We start from the raw sequence: 22352 nt of genomic DNA on the forward strand, positions 1-22352 counted from the left end.
ATGAAACTGACATGAAGTAACTACAAAACTTTGAAACTTTTCCGCCACTGTTAATAGTAATGTTAGTTTTTACATTCATGTCCATGGAAAACTTTATATCGACATCATCACTCTTAATGAAAGCATAGGAAACAAGAGACAAAAGACAAATGAAAAGGAAGTATTTTTAAAAATCTTTGTGAATAAAAGAAAAATATAAACTATTTATCATAGACATAAGAATGACGACATGGAACAATCACAAAACGCAAATGTCACTGTCACATTGACAGTCCAATAAATTTTGCTATTCATCGCGTCTTGGAGTTAAACGCGTCGGTTTTGTATCAAATAACACAAATAATTACTGTTATTTATATTTAAAACTCTAATTCAACATGGTAAGTACTAAGAATTCAATAACGTAATGTTATAATTGGAGAATATTTTCTACTTACAAAGATCGGTCAATGTTAAAGACGAAATATTTTTGCATTGTCATTATCCGCAACATATCGTTAAAATTATTGTAATTTCTTATTATTACTAGCATTCAACGTACTTCATAACAATAAAGTATTAGTTTTACAAGTGGTCAAGACAAAATTCTCATTAAAATGTAAATAATGTAACATAACCTTAAAACTTTAATAAAATCACTTATTACAATTTTTAAACATCATCAGTATATTATAATTATTAATACAAAGATCGAACACTCAGATAGAATCCTTTGATCCGGCGGGATTTGAACCGACGTCTTCTAGCATACCGTGGCAGACACTATACCAACGAATCAGTGGACCTCACGAATTCAACGACTTTTTGGCGTCTGACACGGTATGTTAGAAGTCGTCGGTTCGAATCCGACCGGATCTCAGGAATTTTTTCTGAGTGTTCGATCTTTGTATTAATAATTATAACAAACTAGTGGAGTCATTTCACATAAAAAATAATTGAATATCAATACAATAAATGTTGAAATCATCAGTATATTTAGAACATTTTGACTGTCTTTTTTTAAATTGCTTTTATTATTACATAAAGTAACTAATAGAGCACAAATATCAAGAAGTAATCTTACTTAATATATGCTTCGAAATCTTCATGTAAAAACATATACAGTTCCCCATAAAAGAGTTGTTTACCTTGGTTAAACAAAATTGTAGTACCATGAGTTTGGACTTGGCTCTAAGGTTAATATAATATTTAATATAGTCTCTCTTGTCTCCAATATCCACTTGATGTGTTGTACACATCCAAGCTAGATCTAGTATAGGCTCCAGTCTCCCATAAATATAACTAATTCTAAGTACCTTATCCTTAATATGCGCCCTGTAGCATTGTGACGAGAAAAATAAATAATTTTGCATTTATTTGTATTTGTATTATTTACTTTGTATATCTCTAAATATGGGCCACCATACATGATTATCCAAGATCAAACGCTTGTTCCCTTGTCTTTCGACAACTAAATATATCTGTCACACCTATTTGCACCATACTACTAGATATATAAAATTTTTCAGTTCAGAAACCAGTATGACAGCGATGTGACTGTATGGAGCCCCCAAGGTCGTCTCCACCAAGTGGAATATGCCATGGAAGCTGTGAAGCTGGGTTCAGCTACTGTAGGATTGAAGAACAAACAATATGCAGTACTAATTGCATTGAAGAGGGCAGTGAGCGAGCTGTCGGCATACCAAAAGAAGATTATTCCAATAGATGAGCATATTGGTATTTCTATCTCAGGATTGACTGCTGATGCTAGGATGTTGAGGTAATGTTTCTTTGTCTTATATCACTAATTTCATTATCTGTTAATCAATTATTAAGACATTTTGAAATCGGTCTTGAAGGGTTTGGAAATGTGTTTGGAGTACAAGGATTGCGGTCTTCCATATAGGCGTCTTCAAATTAGAGCTTGAGGAAGATTCAAAAAGTCAGGAGTGACAGTATTAGGAGACGAACTATAGGGTAATCAATGTGTTTTCAAAGATAGATCAGGCAAAATGGAGATAGACTGGTGGAAAACATAATAGAGGGTGTCAACATCACAGATGGGAAGATGAGCTGAAGCTAACTGCAGGAGAATTGGAGAAGATTAGCTCTTGATAGAGCGCACTGGAAAGATCTAGAGGAGGCCTATGCCAAGAGGCATGCTGAGTTAAGAGATATAATGTAAAAATTTAAAATGCAACGTAAAATTGTAATGAAAACAATATTGGTAACGTTGCTTAAAAGGCTTAAATAGACAAGCTACTAATGGTGCGATGTCTTTAACACTTCTATAATTTTTAGTTCATTAACGAGACTGCAAAACTGGCACGTATGTGTCACAACAGTAGGCTGCAATTGTGCTTCTAAATATAGTATGAAAATTAGCACGGCTGTAGCACCATAGTGGTTGTATAAGCTTCTAATTTGAAGGTGCCCTAAAAATGTGAATTACGAAAGACCTTATTATTGCCATTGTGTCTTGATAGTATTAAGATATATGACTTGATAGTATTGAGGTATTTACTAAATTTGTAAAAGTAGTAAATTATGCTTTATCAAAGAATAAGTAAGAAATAAATGTACTTATGTAAAGGCTATTGTCATTATTGCAATAAGAAGTGAACAATGTGAATGTGAGGCAGGTTTGGGGGTATATCACATGTGAAGTCTTGCCTCTCACTTCGACGCCACACCCCCAGATAGAGTACAATTATCCACAGGTATTGACATTACAACGCCATCATTGACATCCAACTGCTACAGGTATTATTGCAAACAAGATAACAAAAAAAATTTATGGCATCCATCCAGACTTCATGGCATCTGTACCTGTTATGATGACTTACTACTGGATATTCACTAACTATATGAATAGGAATTTCATACTTTTTGCAATAGGACCTCATCATTACAATATATATCAAAAACATCTGTCTACATAAATATCTATAAACATTAAATTTGTATTGAAAAAATCTTTTAACTTATTTTTATATTATTTATTAATAAATTAATCTTCCAGTCGCTATATGCGCACGGAGTGTTTGAACCACCGCTACGCGCACGACGCCCCAATGCCGACCGGGCGCCTGATTGCGATGGTTGGCAACAAGATGCAGATCTGCACACAGCGATACGATAAGAGACCTCTGGGAGTCGGTCTTCTCGTTGCCGGTTATGATGTAAGTTGGATATTTATTATTGTATTTGTAATTGGTCTACTTTTCTTACTTACTTACCTTAAATTCACGACACCAGTTGGTTGATTCGAGCACAGGAGCGTTTCTTGTACATAATTACGTTTTTAATTACGTTTCTTGTACGTACATAATTATAGTTTTAATTATGTAATTATAGCTTTAATGAATTGCACCAACATCCAAATAGAGACTAAATCGCCTGTTGTAGAATTCCACCTAACGCCCTATTTATCTTGTCTTTTAATTATTTAAAAAAAATGGTATGTATAAAATTTTACTGTATTTCAGGATCAAGGTCCCCACATCTACCAGACATGTCCATCAGCAAACTTCTTTGACTGCCGTGCAATGGCCATCGGAGCACGTTCCCAGTCTGCTCGTACCTACTTAGAGAAGCATCTCAGCACGTTTGCAGACTGCGATCTGCAGGAGTTGGTTGCTCATGGATTGAGAGCTTTGAGGGATACTCTGCCTAATGAAGTTGATTTAAATACTAAGGTATTTTTTAAAACGCCTTTAGAAAAAGTCAACTTAGTGGATAACTTAGTTTAATACTGTATATAACTTAAAATTAAAAGCAATTACTTTGAAATCCATGTTGTGCTTGTCATAACATCAGTAATAAAAGAGGTTCGTCCAAAGACGTACTGCCACGGTACGATGCCTATTTCAGCTGCAAAGCACTAATTTGAGCATTACTAAATCCCGTTTTTGGAGGGTAAGGGTGCTGGTGAAATTTCAGACACGTGAGACTTGTCAACTTATGTCTCAAGATAACGGGGGTAGTCGCGGTTCCGTTAAACCACTGAGTAGCACTGCAGTGGTTATAAAAAAATTACAGTAACTTAATATTGATTGAAATAAGTTAAATCAGCAAGAACTAGAGACAAAATAAATAATATATCCCAGACTAACCTGTATATGAACCTTAGTTCAATACTCCAGGCGCAGTGTTCATTGCATTAATAAGTATTTACAAATGTTGTTATTTACAATGTCACAACATTGTTGCCACTGTTGTGTACTGTACTTGAATAATTACTCAGCAATTTTTAATTTCTTGTATTATTTTTTTTGCGTTGTTACTTAACTAAGTTAGTTGTGGAAGTAATGCGTTTTTATATTCCAAGCGCAGGATGAAAACTCCCGTATGCCAATTTAGTATGATTTTGAAGAAAAATTACTTCAAAATTCTTTGACATTTTGTATATAGAAAGTACAAAAATTATTATAATTTAAAAAAAAAAAAATCAGTACAGTAGTGTTATTATTTAAGCGTTACTGTATTTCGTTCTTCTAGAATTATAAAAAACGTAAACAAAGAGGCAGTGATCATAAACCTTTTTCTTCAGATTACAAAATACAGTAAAGGAAAACTTCATGAGAATTGATGACTGAAAATGATATTTATAAAGGACATAATAATATTTTATTCCTATTTAAAAAGTTTCTATAAAACGTAATGAACGTGATAAAAGGCCCAAATTTCCTTGTCTAATGGTAAAGAAACCAAAGTATAAATATATACTAACGCTAAATAGATTTTAATAGAAATTTATAACACTATTTAATATAACTAACTAAAGTAACTAAGTAACTTTTTCAAAATGCAACCGAAAGCCGAAGATTTCGTTAAAAGGTTATTAACAGCATTCCTATCTCATTATCATATCCCCAATTGCAGAACGTGTCAATAGCAATCGTGGGCCCGAAGACACCACTGCGCATCTGCGAAGAAGCTGAGCTGTCTCGCTTCCTCGCGCTTGTAGAAGGCGAGGAGCGGCGCGGGGGAGGGGCCTCGGCGACTGGCGACGCGGGCGCCGCACCCGAAAGGGAAGGGGGGGACGAGCCCAGAGACCGGGACCCCCAGCCGGCGGTGAGTAACCCGATTCTAAAATACACTCATGAAAAATATTTAATTATCCTAATAAAATTAAATAAAAATATCTATATAAATCTATGAAATTATTATGTTTAAAATTATGTAATTGACCAAAAAACCATTGACTAAAAAAATAATTAAAAAACCTGATTTTCAGTCATTGGCACAAACTTGCTTGATCCCTAGACACTTTAATGTGTGTATTTACTGGATAAAACGAGGCAAAATCCGCGTCAAACATTGCCTTACTGCAAAGTCAAACAAGAAGCACAGACTTAACCTCCTAAGGCCCAGGAAACTACAGCGAGAAAAGCGCTAAACGCCTAATGTTCTAGATATAATTAAATGCTTAAGGCCCAAGCAAGCATACCCTCAGTTTTTTTAAATAACTTGATGATTATAATAACATAGCCACTGAGAACTATGGTGTATACTGCCCTCCGGATCATAACTAACTTAATCGACATTTTTAGCGTAATTGAGTTATTAACATATCTGGAATCAGCAAGCGAGATTTACAACAGCCTATTATAAACTTTTTGTTTTTATATCTTCACATATAACGTACTACTATACTAGTAAAGAAATATTGCACTTGTAACTCCACTTACAAGTGTGACAAGTATAATATGCTTATTTTGATTCTGTGGCCAGAGCGGCCGAGAACCGCAAAGGCTCAAATACGCCACCCTTGCTCAGTGCTACAGCTTTGTGCCTTTTGCGGTTGAAACCCTGGGTCCATGGGAGCCACAGGCGAAACTTCTAGCGAATGAGCTGTCGGATCGCCTCGTAGAAGCCTCCGGTGATCACAAGCCTGGCAGTTATCTTCGCCAAAGAATAAGTTTAGCATTTCAAAGGGGAAATGTTGCCAGCCTTCAGGGCACGATGCCCGATGGTACGGCCTTCGATGAAATTTTCTATATAAATAAAAAAAATAACTTTCTTACTTTTTTATGTATCTACCTGCTACTATATATATTTTTGAATCTTAACGCGCTGTTCAATAAATAGTGTCAAGAAACCAGTGATGCTATTGTAGTAATATTCGAAATGACTAACAGATGGCAGCTGTTACATTTTTGTCAAGGTTATTGCTCTTGTTCAGGCGTTGATTATAATATACAATAATATTTAATAAAATCGCGAAGAAGCTAAGTTTGTTTTTAATATCTTAAAATAAAAGTCAGGGCCTAAACGTTACATACGTTTCGAGAATAAATTCAAAGAAATGCCATCTGTACAATTTATTAGAAACTAACTAATCAAAAAGTATACCATTGAGAAACCTTCGATTTGTTATCTTTTCAACGAAAGTTATATTATTTTCACCCATTATCATAATAAAATTGTAAATTAATTTTAATTGAACATTCATAAAGTGTTATTTAAATAGTTTAGCATTTCTTTTTGTACATTTTATACTTCTTGTTTAGTATGACATGCCTTAAATTTTCGAGATTCAATATTTTGATTTGTCTTTTGTACTAGTGTCGCCATCTGCAGTTTTAAATATGTACTAAAGTTAATTTGTATGAATTATTATTAATACCCTGTTGATATCTTGTTTAGTTTAAGTTTTAGGCAAATGCATTAGTTATGATGGATAAGGGTACATTTCTTAAAACAAACATTAATTACTTTTTTATAAAAAAAAAACAACCTCAAAAGTTAGTGGAATTCCATATATTTGCCTAGTTTTATTAAAATCGGAGGTGGAATATTTTAATACCACTACTGAGGTACTCACTTTCAAAAAAGAATCGTCAAAATTGGTTCACAAAAATAAGGCGGAATAATCTCGTAACATGTGTATGTTAAAAAAACCGTCTAATTGAAAACCTCCCTACATTTTTTCAAGTCGGATTAGATAGAAGTATCTGCAACGGGCACAGCGCGCATTTTTCCATAATACAATATAATATGGAACATGTTCTTTATTAAATAAAGTATAAATATGTTTGAATGCAAAGAAACAAACGAGTAAATAGGCCGGCGCAGCATGTTTTTGGCAGCTTAAGTCGCCATGGGTTATACAATTATGTGACTTAGCTCCTCAACAATATGGTATATTTCTTTTAAAGGCAGACTACAGCTGAGCGACGTAGTTCTATGTAGCGGGAATTTTTGATATAATAAATAATAAAGACTTCAATATACAGTAATAATAACATCTGTTATGGTATGTATTTATGGAAAAATTTAATGAAATATGATGTAATATTGTAATATAATAATAATAACGTTTGATCATAATATGTAAAATTTTCTGAATCTTAATGAAAATCTTATGAATTGAATTGAAAAGAAAAAACGGTTTGGCGTTATTCTTTTAAAAGTAACAATGATTTTATCGATTACCCGCGAGACGGGCTTTGCCTTGTGCAGGAATCGTAGGAAATTCTCTGTACGCTATATACGCTACGATTGAGTTGAAAAAAAAAACTACTTAAATTACATTTTCATGAACGTACTGAGTAAGAAAAGTGAGTAAGAATATTAATTGCTTTAAATTTATTTGTCTCAGTTTTTAAAATGCCCAAGCAAGAAGTTTATAAGTTTTTCTTCAACAAAAATCAGTAAAAACGAACTGTGAAAACGCGTATGCGAGATTTTCACTCTAAGGTGATGATAAAACATATAAATATAGGTCATATGATTTGGATTTGCTTTCATTTTCATTAAATAAACTGCTCAGAGTAACACCACGGTAACTTTACAATTTAATATAAATACGTTTACATAATTGTTTACAATTTGTTTGCACGTAATGTAGTACGCTTCTGATACGATGTTATGTATGTACGTTGTATTTTCTATTGAGTTTACACTCGACTAATTTCTGCAGTGTTATGTTATGTTATGTATATGTATATATAATGAATAAGTAAGTTGCGCCACCATTTTAAGTCTTCATTTTCAATAAAAAATATTTTCAAAATTCCTTCATTAGTACACGCGGGTAACCAAACTTTATGAAGTCTTATCAGAGTAACCAAGATTTCAAGTAGTTTATGTGAAAACAGCCAGTGGTTTTGACCGAAATCGTTTTTAGGTACATTAAAAATATATGAAATAAAAAATTAGCCATAAAGTCAATTAGGTACGCGTTTCACTATCTAAATGTACAGATAACGTTATTCTAAAAAAATAATTATTGGAAGATAAATAATACTAAAAACACTAAGATTAGGTGTTTAAATTTTACCTTAAAATGTTATACTATAGTGTGAAACTGTGACAAACATTAGTATAAGAATAAAAAGATTATAGTACTGCGAACAGATAATAGAAGATTACGTAATGAATGTAGTGCGCAGTATAGTGTAGCGATATTTCGGTGTCTTAGTCACCGACTCCGTGGCGCAACGGTAGCGCGTCTGACTCCAGATCAGAAGGTTGCGTGTTCAAATCACGTCGGGGTCAATTTGTATTAGACATGTTCTTTTTATGTCCTTCAACGTGCGATTATTTTATTTCCTTTTTATGCTTTAAGACATTTATTTCTGAAAACAGAATACAAACATTCACTATTGTTGCTTAGTCTTAAAATTAATGTTTTGAAATAAATCATGCTAGAATATCAACAATGAAAAGTTATTTTTCTTAATGTACGTAATCAGAAATATTTTATTTGTACAACAAGGTGACTATGTGGAGAGTTCACATTACGTATACACAATTGCTATCAGATTTAAGATTGAAAGCGATTATTGCCTATGGTGGTGAATTACATTTTATAATGTGGAATTTTAGTGTCTTTTTGAATAAAGGGAATGATTGTATTATCTTTAATCCTTCCTTGTTCCAGTTTTATTTGGCTAAAATTCTAGCTTGTGCTTTTAAATTTCAATTTAATTAATAATAATAATCATTTAATCAGATTATCTATTCGATCCATTTTGTTAGTGACAATTAAGATATAAAGTATGTTAGTAAATTAAATATAAATTTTGATATAATTAAATTAATATTTAAATTAAATTTAATTATATAAACTATTTGATGACCTTGAGTACACTGACGACCTCAGTGGTCGAGTGACATGCGCACCGGTTTTCATTGTGTCAACATTACTGAGGCCCCGTGTTTGATCCCCGGTCGGGTAAAACTAGAAAAGGGGTCGAAAGGGTAGAAACTAACTTTTCTATAATGTCTCGGCTCTTGAGTGTTTTTGCTACCGTCGATGTTTCCTATGTGCAACATAAGTGCTACTTTTGGAATCAGAGCAATGTATGTGATGTAGTCTAATACGATAATAAAAAAAATGTGTTTATAGTTGGCGTAATATTATTTGCACCGATTCGTCTTATCCTTTGATCGTTACAGTACAATAGGTCAAAAGAGTGAGCGGTCTCAGTAACGCACGTGCCATCTGTTATAGTACAAACAAATGTCTGTACACTTTTACGCATTGGCACTTAATTCTGAACTTGATACTTAGTTCTTTATGTAGAACATTAGTAAGAAGATAGTTGGCAGGCGGTATTTGACGAAGTACATACAGTTTAAAGAAACGATCCGAAGAGTAAAGAAATAATTCGAAACTAGAATTCAGAAAAAGAATTTAGCATACCTGTGACTGGTACGATGGATCAAGATTGTTACGTCCATGTGGTCTTTGAGTAAAAGAAGTAATGGTTTTCTGTCATTCCCTATATAATTTCCGTGGAAATTTTTATTATTTACATATTCAAGTATGTTATCGTGTATTTATTGTAACATATGAAGCCGGTTAAAAATACCAATATTCGTTATTAACCTACCACTACTACGAAAGCGGAAAACTACGTTGCGGTCAATTTCAATAATTATTTTGTTTGCTTTTTACTGGCCTATCTGTAGTCCTTTATCATTATTTTTTACTTTAACTACCTTTGTTCTTTCTTTTGGGTTGCCAACATGTATGGTTTCATACATTCTTCGGCATAACTCTGCGCACGCGGCGATCTCCTTTTGCCACGTGCCGCACTTTTATTTAAACATGCAATTCACTGTTTTCACGTAGTACGTTACCAACTATCCACCTATACACAACGTCAAGGAAAGATTTGCCACCATAGTATCTGTATTTTTACGTACAATATACTTTGACCATTGTCTTTGCAAGTTTTTCTCTGCGTACTAACACTACAATCCATGTACGGAGTAAGGTGGCCCATACATACTGAATTATCTACAATTTACTTTTTTTTTCAACAGAAAAAAAGTAGAATATATAAAATGAAACTATTTTTCCGGATTTAAATCGCGTATATTTGTTTTTTCAAACAAACCGACGTTTCGGGCCCTTTACAGGTCCCATGGTCACGGTTGACTCCTGTTGTCAATCGCGAAAACCTAAGAACTCGATAGAATATATAAGTCAATCTAGTAATCGACATGACATACCCATCATACATTGTTGTTTGTATTTGTTATTGTTTATAATTTATATATTAAACGTCTATTAAACTACCAAGAGACCCTACGCAAAGCAACGAACGCAAAGGGCCTGTCGTATCATTTAGTCTGTCGTCATGTTGTGCAGTAACGAAAAAGAAGTTTTATTGTGCCTGTTTAGTGTTGGGTCATTATACGTATTTCACGATACATTAATCGAATATTAAATTATAATGTACGATAAAAAATCGAATATTTAATAAAAATTGCCCCGGAAATTAGGTAATGAACACTAGTCTGTGAGTGACCATTTTATAACTCTATTGTAATAGAAATAGGATAAGCCGTTCCAACGTGACATAACCTTCATCGGTGCAAATAATATTTCTCCAGCTATACTAATTTCAATTGGTCATGTAAACGTATAAAAATAGATTGCATGGTAAAATGTAAGAAGAGTAGTAAAACTTTACTAGGGTAATTACTCTACAGAGAGAAAGGATAGGCAATAAAATGCTGATGAAATTACAGCCCTTGTCTACTTATGTAACATGATGACAGGCGCAGTGGCAGTTTCCCTCATATCTTTGCGATTTAAAGCTCTGAGTGGCACTGTAACTGTTATGGACAGACGTGTAGCTTACCACCTGGCGCACAACTTGTTAGTCCCGTCACTTGATATTATAAAAAAAAATAGTATGAAGTAAATTTTATATTCAATTGCATTTATTTTGTTTCTAATAAATCTTTCTCTCATTCCAGGTGGCAATGGACACAGAATAGATCGTCTAGCACCGGCAGACAACAAGCCTGAAGATCCTGATCTCGAAGTTCCTGGAACTACAGAAGACTCTAGACCTTCAAATGTCTGCCTAATTCCATTGTCACCGCTTCCGTTCAACCGTCAATGCAAAGACTAGCCTTGGCCAGTGGTTTTGTTGGTTTTAGGGTATTTTTTATATTATATAGGCAGCAAACAAGCATATTTTAGGGTTATAGTTTTGTTATTAGTATTTTTTTAACAACAGTTAGGTCTGTTTCAGTTTTCAAGTTACAATTGCGCTAGCGACCGTGTAAATTATTTGTAAACAAAATATTAGTTACTTCTTCTTGACACCACTAGGGGGCGCTGTCGAATTTCCCACACAAAACTGCGAAATAGTTTACACGATCGCTAGCGCGATTGTTACTGTATACTCATAGTAGAGGCAGAGCTGCTTCACGGGAAATGTTCATACGTACCAATCAAAATTCATGCCTTCCACTTCTTGGCACGGGTCTTTTTTTTAATGATGTTGATTGACGGTGAACAAGTACGCCTGGTGGTAAGCGACACTTTTTTACATAACAGTGGCAGTACCACTCAGATCTTTAATTCACGTTAATATGAAGTCCACTCCACCCGTCACCCAAAGACATGAAGTCGACAAATTCGTGTGACTAGTTTCACCAGCTCTCTTATTCTTCAAAGTGGAATGCAGTAATGCTCACATTATTGCTTGGCGGCAGAAATACAGGCGTGTAGCTTACCAGCAGGCGCATGACTTGTTCGTACCGTCACTTGATTACATCGAGTATATAACCAGAAATAGAGACGAAATAAGGGCCATACATTCCTATTAATTCATAGTTATACATTACTTATAAATATGAACTCTCGTTTGCACTGAAATATAGATAGCCCCAACAACTGACTTGTGTGTACGTCTCCGTATATTCCAAAAATATTCTGCATTTATTCTAATAAAGACAATCTCTAACAATGGCGTGATGTGTTCCATTCAAACGGAATTAAATTTTATCGGTAATTAATTATTAAATATGCCACCATTGCTTTTGTACTATAACGAAGAAATGACCCTTCCAGCTTAAACACTGGCCAAGGCAAGAAAAGGGTGAAAAAAAAAATGCATTTTGAATTATTTTTTTGCATTAACGTTTTAAATTGTAATTAATTTACGTCCTTCAAATAAAACGACATTGTTTTTCATAAATCGTTGTATATTTTCATTTTTACTTACAACCTATAATAGAACATTAACAGCAAGGTACAATATAACAATTTTTGGACTTATTTTTCAACCAGGTCTTATCATTACAATAAAATCTTTATAAGTAAAGGAAGGAACGTTAAAGAGGAAAGTTAGCATTATAAAGTAACACTTAACATACACTCATGGATATAATCGCAAGTGAAACCAAACATTGCCTCTGTGGCCGAACGGTTACCATGCCTGACTGCCACGCAGAGGTCCCAGGTTCGATTCCCGGGCCGGGAGAAATATTTATATGGCCTACATTTATTTCTCTCGTGAGTTTGGGTGTAATTTGTGGTTGTCTATGTGTGTGTCCATGGCACCCGCGACACAGGGTTTCCCTAGTGCGGGGCTATGTTGAGTGTGTACGTTATTTATTTATTTATTGTCCTAACTCAAAATTGTGGAATGCGGAAAACACAATTAGAAAATTAAAAAATACTGAATGGATCTAAGGCTCAATTTATATTGCGGCAGAACGGAATGGAAGCGAATTTTTGTAACGACATTGTACATAGCGTAATGAACTTTATGGTCAATTGTGTAACGTATAAACTTGATACAAGCCAAAAATCACGTCGCGAAGGGCTCTTACACATAAACACGATACGACGTCGCGTCGTGCTACGATGCGACATCGTTTCACGAAGCGACGTCGGATCGTAGAAACTCACGGTGAGTTCCTCAGTGCCGCATTCATTTGTTATTCAATATTCAACGCTTACGTTCCATTCAGTTACGCATAAGGAATTTCATTTGTGTCGTTCAATATTTTTATCAATATATGAATCACTGGCCACATATACCAGAACGTAGACGTTTAATCAAGGTTGAAGTCATTCTTTTTTCAAACAAAATCTTGTTATTGATCATTGACTTACAATTATATGGACGTCGGGTCCGCGCTAAAAAGTGTCCGAACTTATAGGGCGTTAAAATCGTATACAGAGCGTCATTCACGCTTTAGTCTTCGTTTGTTCGACTGACAGAAGCAAAATTAGACAGTACTGCGATGACATTACAATTTAAATTCAACGTTTTAGCTTTTTCATATTCCTTTACATATCACTACGTTTAAATAGGTTGACTTGGGACATTTTTTTACGTGGTTTTTGTATTAGACCCGTCGTCCATTTATTTGTAAGTCAATGTTATTGATTAATAATTGACTTCAAAATTCAAACACTCTGGTATATGTGGTCAGTGGCTCATATGAACATTGTTATAATAACTCAACCTGTTCGAAATTCTCCATCCATGAGTATGTAGAGTGTATTTTTCTTGTTAGTTATCGTTTTTAGTCAATTGCAAAGATATTCTGATAAAAAGCTTCACAAGTTCCCTTGAACCTAAAATGGAGTCAGAATGGACTTTTGGGACAAGTTATCGGTAGAAAATCATAGTCTGATTTGTGATATATATAATAAACTGACGTTTAAGTAAATAAATACGAAGTAAACTTACAAGTTTCATTTGATTTCTTGCTTAAACTTAGGCATTTCATTTTGTAAATACGAAAATCTTGTTTAACTGACTGTTTGGATGCTGTTATACAATACGTGTCAACCAACATGATCGTAGTTTTGCCAAAATGGCGCCTAAATTTTGTTCGTTTTTTTAGTTTGTTTTAAAATTTACTTGTTAAATGACAACTTTTGTTGTTGTTGGGGAATTATAATATATAATATAATAATAATGAATCACAACAATTCATCATTCTTAAGGTCACAACAGTAAACGTTTTCGTTTTATAAGTTTTTACAACCAACTATCAAAAACAACGAAAAAAATTTTAGGTGTCATTTCCGCAAAACTGCTCATGATTGACAGGTTATTGATTATCCTTTTTTGGTCACTCGAAATGAAAGTTTGATGTTATAAATCTCAGCTTAAGAAACCTTAAAGAAAAGAAAAAGGAAGCTCTACATTAAACTAATTTCTTCCACCGTTAACATGTGCCAGAAGCAAAGACCTCAGTCTAGATATCGTTGACCAAAAGTTAATACTAGTGCCACCAAGGTTAAAAGTAATATGTCAGCTTTACACAGAGATATCAGCGAAATTATTTTACATATGAAGACAATAATGAACAATTGGACTATGTCTAACTAAAATATACTTACAGATTGGTGGTTATCTTTTTTTTTGGTATCGGACGAAAATGTTTTATTTGTTTTTTTATTTATTTAACATAGCATTAATATACACAGGTCTTAGCACCACTTAGTATTTATATAATATGAATTATATGTAAATCCACGAGTTTTACATAACGTTATAACAATATTAGAAAATGTACAGGGTTGTTTGTAAAATAAGGGAGCCATCTGTACTAAGATATTTTATTAGGTGACAATTTTGTACTACAAAATGTATGGCGCTCCAAGCGGTCTCAATGAGAACTATTACGTGGTCGCAACATAGTAAACCTATGATGAGTTCCTCACTTACTTGATAAGAAATTACTTGTTCAATAGATAAAGTAATATCTTTAAAACACACTTTTTTGTCGTTCTTAAATTCGCACATAATTTCTATGCAAATTCCTACGGGAAAGCGAATTTTTTTCTAGAAGTTTCCAAATGTAACTTTATTGACATAAATTCCGTATTAACTTAAACTTTCACGATTTCCTTACATTATTTGCTTTAAAAAATCGGGTCTTAAGCGCGTATAAATTTATTTCGTTTACCTAGACGTTTCGGACGTGTTACAACATCTATGGTCTCAAAGGGATAATCATTAAATGTAAATTCCGTATTTAGGAGTATTTTAAAAATAACCCTAACGTTTTATTACTTAAGATTCCAGTTAATTACAGTCCAGTCCAGAAAATTTTATTCATGTAAAGTCCTAATTTATTAATTGAGATCCTTTTACGGATTGCATAAAAAAAGTCCTGTAAGTATCAAAGAAACAGGTACTTTTTGTCGATTTCATACAAGACACCATAATTAAAGTTCTTTATGACAAACACGAACTATACTGAATACCTTCAAATGATTGTCAGCTAATAAGTTACCACCTTATAGCGCACACCGGATTCAACACTGACACATTAAAAAAATAAGTAAGAAAGTGACTGTTATATTTCATAGATCAGTTGTCAAAAGTGGGAGAAGCTAACTTTAGACTAAGGCTAGGTTCAGATGAACGCACGCGTTGAAACGTTCAGATGAGGCGAGGCGATGACGCGCGGTAATCTGAACAGGTACACTGTCAGTGCCTATAATTCTAAGCGCGCAGCAACACGTTTTTGCAGCGGTGATACGCGTTTTGAAGAATTTCCTGTGAATACGGCGGTACCACACGTTAAGCCTCAATTTATATTGCGGTGGAACGAAATGGAAGTGAATTTTTGTAAGGATATTGTACATAGCAGTTCATTATATGGTCAACTGTGTAACGTACAAACTCGATACGAACCACAAATCTAACTGCCTCCGTGGCCGAACGGTTACCATGCCGGACTGCCACGCAGAGGTCCCAGGTTCGATTCCCGGGCCGGGAGAAATATATGGCCTACAATTATTTCTCTCATGAGTTTGGGTGTAATTTGTGGTTGTCTATGTGTGTGTCCATGGCACCCGCGACACAGGGTTTCCCTAGTGCGGGGCTATGTTGAGTGTGTGCGTTATTATCTTCCGCGGAATGAGCGAGAATTCCACTCAATTCCAATTTGACCATAAGTTCATTATGTTATGTGCAGTATCGTTACAAAAATTCGTTTTCATTCCGTTCCGCCGCAATATAAATTGAGCCTAACGCGCGTTACCCCGCGAATATATGAGCGCATATATATAAAATGTATGATCTAGACGCGTGATAATTTTTTGTCATCTGAACTTAGCCTTTTTCCTATTCCAATTTGTTACCCAAAAGCAGGAAAGACTCTGATGATGATTTTTTACTTGTGACACTGTTAGAGCTAAAAATGTGCAATATATTTCTTAACTTAACGCTAAGTCATATTTAATAATCTATACGATATATTTAACTGTTTTTGGAAGAGTATATAACACGTTCACATAATTTTGGATTACAATCACTTCTCTCCAATATGATATATATTTCAGAAATATGTATAAAAAACAATTGTAGTCGACAGTTCTCTTCAGACATTGTTATCGATTTTATTTTGGCACGGAACCATTACAAAGAATATAAGAATAACATATAGCCCTAAAATTCAATTTAGTTATAATTAATTTATTATTGCACCGAAATATTTTATTGCACTATTTCATATACAAAAAACCACAAACTATAATACTTTTGATTACGTGTTTAAGTTAGGCAAGTCGCTTGCCTGTTGCAAGTTAGTTACCAATTATTCATCGGTAAGGATCAATTGATAATCAAGTAGGTAAGTATAATATGTGGTCCACAAGTTACTTTTGAACTCGAAATTGATGAATTAGTTCATTGAAATTCCGCAAGATGGTGACGGTTATATATAAACCCGTCAACCTCTAATGATTAACAATTAAGTTGCGTAAACGTTCATTAAATTGATTGCGTCATTAACAATAATACTGTCCTTTATCAAAGCTAAATTTAAGACAGCTTGTTACAGTATGAAACATTAAAGTTAATGGGCATTTGTGCAATTGCATAACAACATCGTATAATAATAAAACAAGTAGTCCAACACCCGCCTGTTAGGGGCGTCAATGCCTACACGTCACTCGAAACGTAGGGTTGTAAATTTTCGTTGAGTCCACCAGGATCCCCTAGCCCAATCCCTCAGAGGATCATTGTGAACTCCGTAGTTCATTAGAATCCCCAAGTTAAATATATGTAAAGTTGCAATGACATATTGAAGTTAGGAAACTATATGAAATATTGGCTCAAAAACGACGACGTTAGAAAAATGTGGTCGGTGTTCAGTGACAGTCATCGTACTAACAATTCTAGCGAAAGCTGGAACTCAGGTTTAATTGAAATGATTGGCCGTAAACGCCCAAACATCTTACATATTGTTAAATGCACTGAAAAGAGTTTCTGAACAAAAGCTACGACAACTCAAGAAAAGAGGCAAAAAAATGAAATTGCAAATGATAAATTCATTCAAGAAGTGCTGCTGGAATTATTGAATAATGGTATAACTGTAGGACAATTTTTGGATATAGTTAAGTAAACGATAGTATCAATTTAACGCAACTTAGTATTACAACTAGCTATAGTTCGCTGCAATTTCATTTGTTTTTCGGCTTTTTTTCACTCGTTTTTCACCTTTATTATTTCCCTTTAATAATATAGATAAGAATATATTGTTTATTTTTTTTGTTAGCTTGTGTTGTTATAAGGTACCATAGTGTGAATAGGGCTTAACGTTATGGATCCCATGGGGGATTGAGCTAGGGGATCCTGGTGGACGAAACGTCAATTTTATTATTGTTGTTGTACCTATATAATTTAAGAGTACTGCCACTTTGTCCATTTCCGCGGCCAAGTAGTAATGTGAACATTACTGGATTCTGCCTTTGAAGGTTCAACGGTGCTGGTGAAATTACAGGCACATGAGGCTTGTCAACTTATGTCTAAAGGTGACGGGCGAAGGGGCAGTGCCCCTCAAATCTTTGCGATTTACAGCTCTGAGTGGCACTGCAACAACTGCACTTACTATCATAAAAAAAACCTACACATTGCAAAATATAAATTGAAAAAATTTGAGTATTCACCACTATTGTACAAGTCTCGCAGCCGTATTTTATAAAGCACCGTATTACATTACGGCCAACCGGTTTGCAAAACGGCGCTATTTTCTAATACGGCTACCTCATACTCGAATGCACCGCGAGATTATGCGAATGTGTGTGTTCGTATACGGCGCGAGAAGGGCGTGCACACATGCAACCCGCGCTGCTACTTTGTATGGAGTTACCCTACTTGTTTCATTATACTATGATTATAATCTGAAATACTATCAACGTGGAGTTTAAAAGAAAACATTAACAAAAATGGTAATTTCAAAGGTACATCTTTGGGACGTATACAAACAAACTTATTGTCATACTAGAGTATCTAACACGTAACCGGGGCCATAACTGATTGGCTCACTCGCTTGATCTAAAACAGGTACGTAAGTATCTTGCAAAACGATTGGTTGACGACACGATGCTTCGTTTAACTGTTTTTCTAGTACTGCGTTCTGTAGTTCTTCTTCTTCTAATTCTAAAGTCAATTCATCCAATAGCTTCATTCGATCTTCAATGTCATGTTCCGTTTTGGCCAATTCTACAGCGTTAGTATGCATTTCTTTTGTACTAGTAGATAGTTCTTCTTCAATTTTATCTATTAACATTTTTACCTGCGATACGTTCTCGCAACTATTTGCTTTGTTTTCGTCCATGTACCTTTTTACTTTTGCCGTCAATCTCACTACTAATTCTTCTTCTCTATGCAATCTTTTGTTTATAATAGCTAACTTTTCTAATAACTCGACTTCCTCTCTTATTTTACTGAGTTCATCTGTTGAATTTTCTGAGTCTGTATCGTTGTGAGTTTGTTTCAATCTTTCGGCGTTCACTTGACAAATGTCAGTCAGTTCTTTTGTAAAATAATGTTCTCTCATGAGGTGTCTTTCTCTTCTTGATTTGTGTTTCGTGTGTCGTCTTGGGGGAGTCCCGCTGCCGACACCAACGCCACTGTCGCTGTTCCCGGCTTGGCTGTCGTTCACGTCACAATTTCTACCCAAATCGCGAAGGTAGCATTCTAATAAGTAGTTGGTACCGTGTTTCTCCATTCTGCTCTTGTGTGTTTGGTCTTCTAATTGGTCTATTAGTTTCTCTTGTTCCCTGTAAACAAAATTGGGTGGTTATTACAAATTAGTATTCAGATGAACACTTCAAGAACCTATGATTAGTTAGAAAATTTTTCATACTCAAAATATTTCATTGGCAAAAATTCTTCTAAACACTATCTTCCGGAAACAATGCATAAGAAAATGCTTTGGAAATGGTAAAAGGATTTTAAAGGAATGTTAGGAAGAAAGTAAGTCAATGGAAGAAAAATAATTACCCATTTTTCTTCCTTACACATCCATGAAAAATTTTTTTGACACACTAACAAAAGACGAAATATTCAAAATTGAAAATAACATTCATAAATCAATAATATCCCAAAGAGACTGTAACATCAATACATATTTGTTTACACTTATTATGTATTTACAATATTTGTAAATTCCTGATATAAACATTATGGTTATCACAACTCTTTTTTAAAGTGACAATTCTTCATAGCATAAATAACTTTTTCATAAAAGTTACTGTGATGCCTATGCAACTTTGCAAGGAAGTTGCATAAATATGTCAGGAGATCAACTTTGTTATCTATTATGCACCATTTTCTACATAATAAGTGTAAAGTTAGTAAGTATAATTAATGTTATTGTTGTCAGAATAATTGATTGTACAACATGGCGAAGGTCAAAATGTAACTTGACAGCCTAGACACGACTTTGTTATGTATGAATAGTTTACCTTAACTTGTCAAGTTGCTGATGTATTGTCCGACTCTGGTGTTGTATAACAGAGACAAGTTTAGTAGCAGGGTCGTCCCGTCTGTGCGGGGGCGGGCTGGCGGCTCTTGCACCCCTCCGGCGTCGCTGCCTCCCCCCGCGGCTCCCAGCATCGCTGTCTCGCCCGGAATCTTCTTCTCCGCTTGATACTCGTCGGAGGGAGAGACGGACCTGGGAGATTTAATAAAAAAGTGTGCTAAACAATTACACCAGTTCTTCTGCTGTCAAAAATCCAGTGTGCTATGAACTTTGACTGCCTCTGTGGTTGCGGTTACCATTCTGGTCTGCCACACAGTGGTCCCGGTGCCTATTCCCGGGCCGGGAGAAATAATTGTACCAACTATATTTATTTCTCTCGTCAGTTTGGGCACAGGTTACTTAATAGTTACTACTTAATAGTTACTCGTACGTAACAGATACATCGTTCTCAAACAAAATCGAAAATATCTACGCTATAATAGCCTACTAAATCTGACTAATGACACCAGGCGCCCACTACGAGGATAAAGGAACCTAAGCACGCGCTCAGAGAGTTGAAAATAACGTTGCCCGCCGTGTGCAGTTGTGCGGAACCGAATGCTTTGGTTGTACAAGGATTGTAATGTAAATGAAAGACTTGTCTAAGCGCTTGCACTGTCGGCGATACACTCAGCGGCAGGCACTTATCGCATAACCTCGAGCGAGTGACGGAGCTCTGATTTGGGTGTAATTTGTGGTGGTCTATGTTTGTGCTTCCATGGCACTCGCGATATGAAATTTCCAGTTTCCCTAGCGGGGCTATTAGTGTGTGCGTTATTAAATCTGAACACACAATCAGAATCGGATCAGATTTCGTTAAAAGCTTACGTAAGTTTCTTAAATTTCTTAAAAAAAAAAAAAAAAAAAAAATTGGTCACAACCGAGAATTGTACCTGAGACGTCCTCATGTTAAGAGTCTAGTGTCTAACCTAACATTAAAGGTCTTTAAATGAAAAAATCCCCAAGACTATTAATACAAAGAACGAACATATAGAAAAATTTCTTCAGCCCGGTGGGACTTGAACCCACGGCCAAGACAAAACTAGTGCATTTTTTTTTGCACAAAAATCTCAATAATACATTTGAATGAAATCCTTCTGTTCTCTAGAAGCTCGTATCCGCCATCGAACTTTTATTTTGAGGTAATTGGGTCAAAGGAGCATACAATAAACTTGTAGTCCAAATTGAAAACTACTCACCTCGTGTCTGGCATCTCCCCACGCCGCCAACACATGCAACACAGGCGCATCTGGAGGTAAGGGTCTCTCTACACCGCGCCATCGCTCCGCCAGCACCCATTCGCCGTGCTCGCTTAGGCCGCCTACTGTAACAATGATATAGTTGAATTTTAGTCAGTGGAAGCTAAGAATTAAAAAATCTGCCAATAAACTTAAACACAAATTAAGATTTTATAACATTTAATTAAAATTCCACCACGAAATAACTATTATTGTATCTTTTGCATCACCGTATTGATCCATCGTGTTCCAGGTAATTTAATTAAAAACTTAATGAATAAAATCAAAGAAAGGAGAGCTAAAGTCTGGTATAGCTAGCTATCTTTTATCAGTCAGTTTTGAAGGGTAAGAAGGGTGCTGGTATAATTACAGGCCCATGAGACTTGTCAACTTATGTCTCAGAATGACTCGCGGAGTGGCAGTTTCCCTCAGATCTATGCAATTTGAAGCTCTGAGTGACACTGCAACTGTTAAGGACAGGAATGTCGCTTAACACCAGGCGCACGACTTGTTCATCCCGCTTAATATCATAAACAAAAATCTATTTAAGATTGAACTGCACTTATCAGCACCTACCAGCATGTTTATCACGTATTCAATGCTAAACCGTGCTGTTAAGTGAAGTTGTACCCTAAAGGTATACCTTCAGGCGCACCTTGCAGTGCGCGTACAATGTCAGCGCACGTCGTATGCGCTCGCACGCCGCGTACCCAAAGTTTCTGCCCGCGCGCAAGCACTCCCACCTCTTCGTCGCTGTAGTCGGATGATGAAGCCTCCATTAGTGCACCTATAACAAGTATACAGAGCATCGTTAGAAAAATTTATTGTGTTTTTGAAATATACGAAATGTAAAATAAGACAGATGAAAATGACGGCCTCTGCGGCATAACAGTTTGCACTATGGGCGCTGGATGAGGAAACCACCCAGATTTAAGAAATGTAAATTTGTAAATTGGTTCTGGTCTGAATCCATTGCTCTGGTACTCATAGTACAGGGAATACCTTAGTTTGAGACCCAGCAATTGGTTGTCTGGCACATTATTATTTGGTTTATTAATATAGTACCTACTATAATAATTATTCATAAAGTAGCTA

General features: G+C 35.1%; 2 protein-coding genes and 1 non-coding gene across 3 annotated transcripts; 2 read left to right on the forward strand and 1 right to left on the reverse strand.

The window, feature by feature from the left end:
* Positions 1–362: 362 nt before the first annotated feature.
* Positions 363–12298, forward strand: LOC113228811 (proteasome subunit alpha type-1-like). Its single transcript, XM_026462208.1, has 6 exons — positions 363–380; positions 1509–1759; positions 3002–3161; positions 3468–3677; positions 4864–5055; positions 11203–12298. Exons 1-6 carry the CDS (start codon positions 378–380, stop codon positions 11221–11223), a joined length of 837 nt encoding a protein of 278 aa, XP_026317993.1. The 5' UTR covers positions 363–377; the 3' UTR covers positions 11224–12298.
* Positions 8413–8484, forward strand: Trnaw-cca. The gene has a single exon. It is a non-coding gene; the product is annotated as a tRNA-Trp (tRNA).
* Positions 12299–16322: 4024 nt separating the features above from the next.
* LOC113228829 (ras association domain-containing protein 10) lies at positions 16323–22036 on the reverse strand. The gene is made up of 4 exons (XM_026462232.1): positions 21901–22036; positions 21219–21343; positions 19964–20172; positions 16323–19276 (listed from the first exon to the last, which is right to left on the reverse strand). Exons 1-4 carry the CDS (start codon positions 22034–22036, stop codon positions 18490–18492), a joined length of 1257 nt encoding a protein of 418 aa, XP_026318017.1. The 3' UTR covers positions 16323–18489.
* Positions 22037–22352: the final 316 nt, after the last annotated feature.

Source organism: Hyposmocoma kahamanoa, unplaced genomic scaffold, assembly GCF_003589595.1.
Source record: "Hyposmocoma kahamanoa isolate Upper Pololo Valley unplaced genomic scaffold, ASM358959v1 244, whole genome shotgun sequence".
Lineage (NCBI taxonomy): Eukaryota > Metazoa > Arthropoda > Insecta > Lepidoptera > Cosmopterigidae > Hyposmocoma > Hyposmocoma kahamanoa.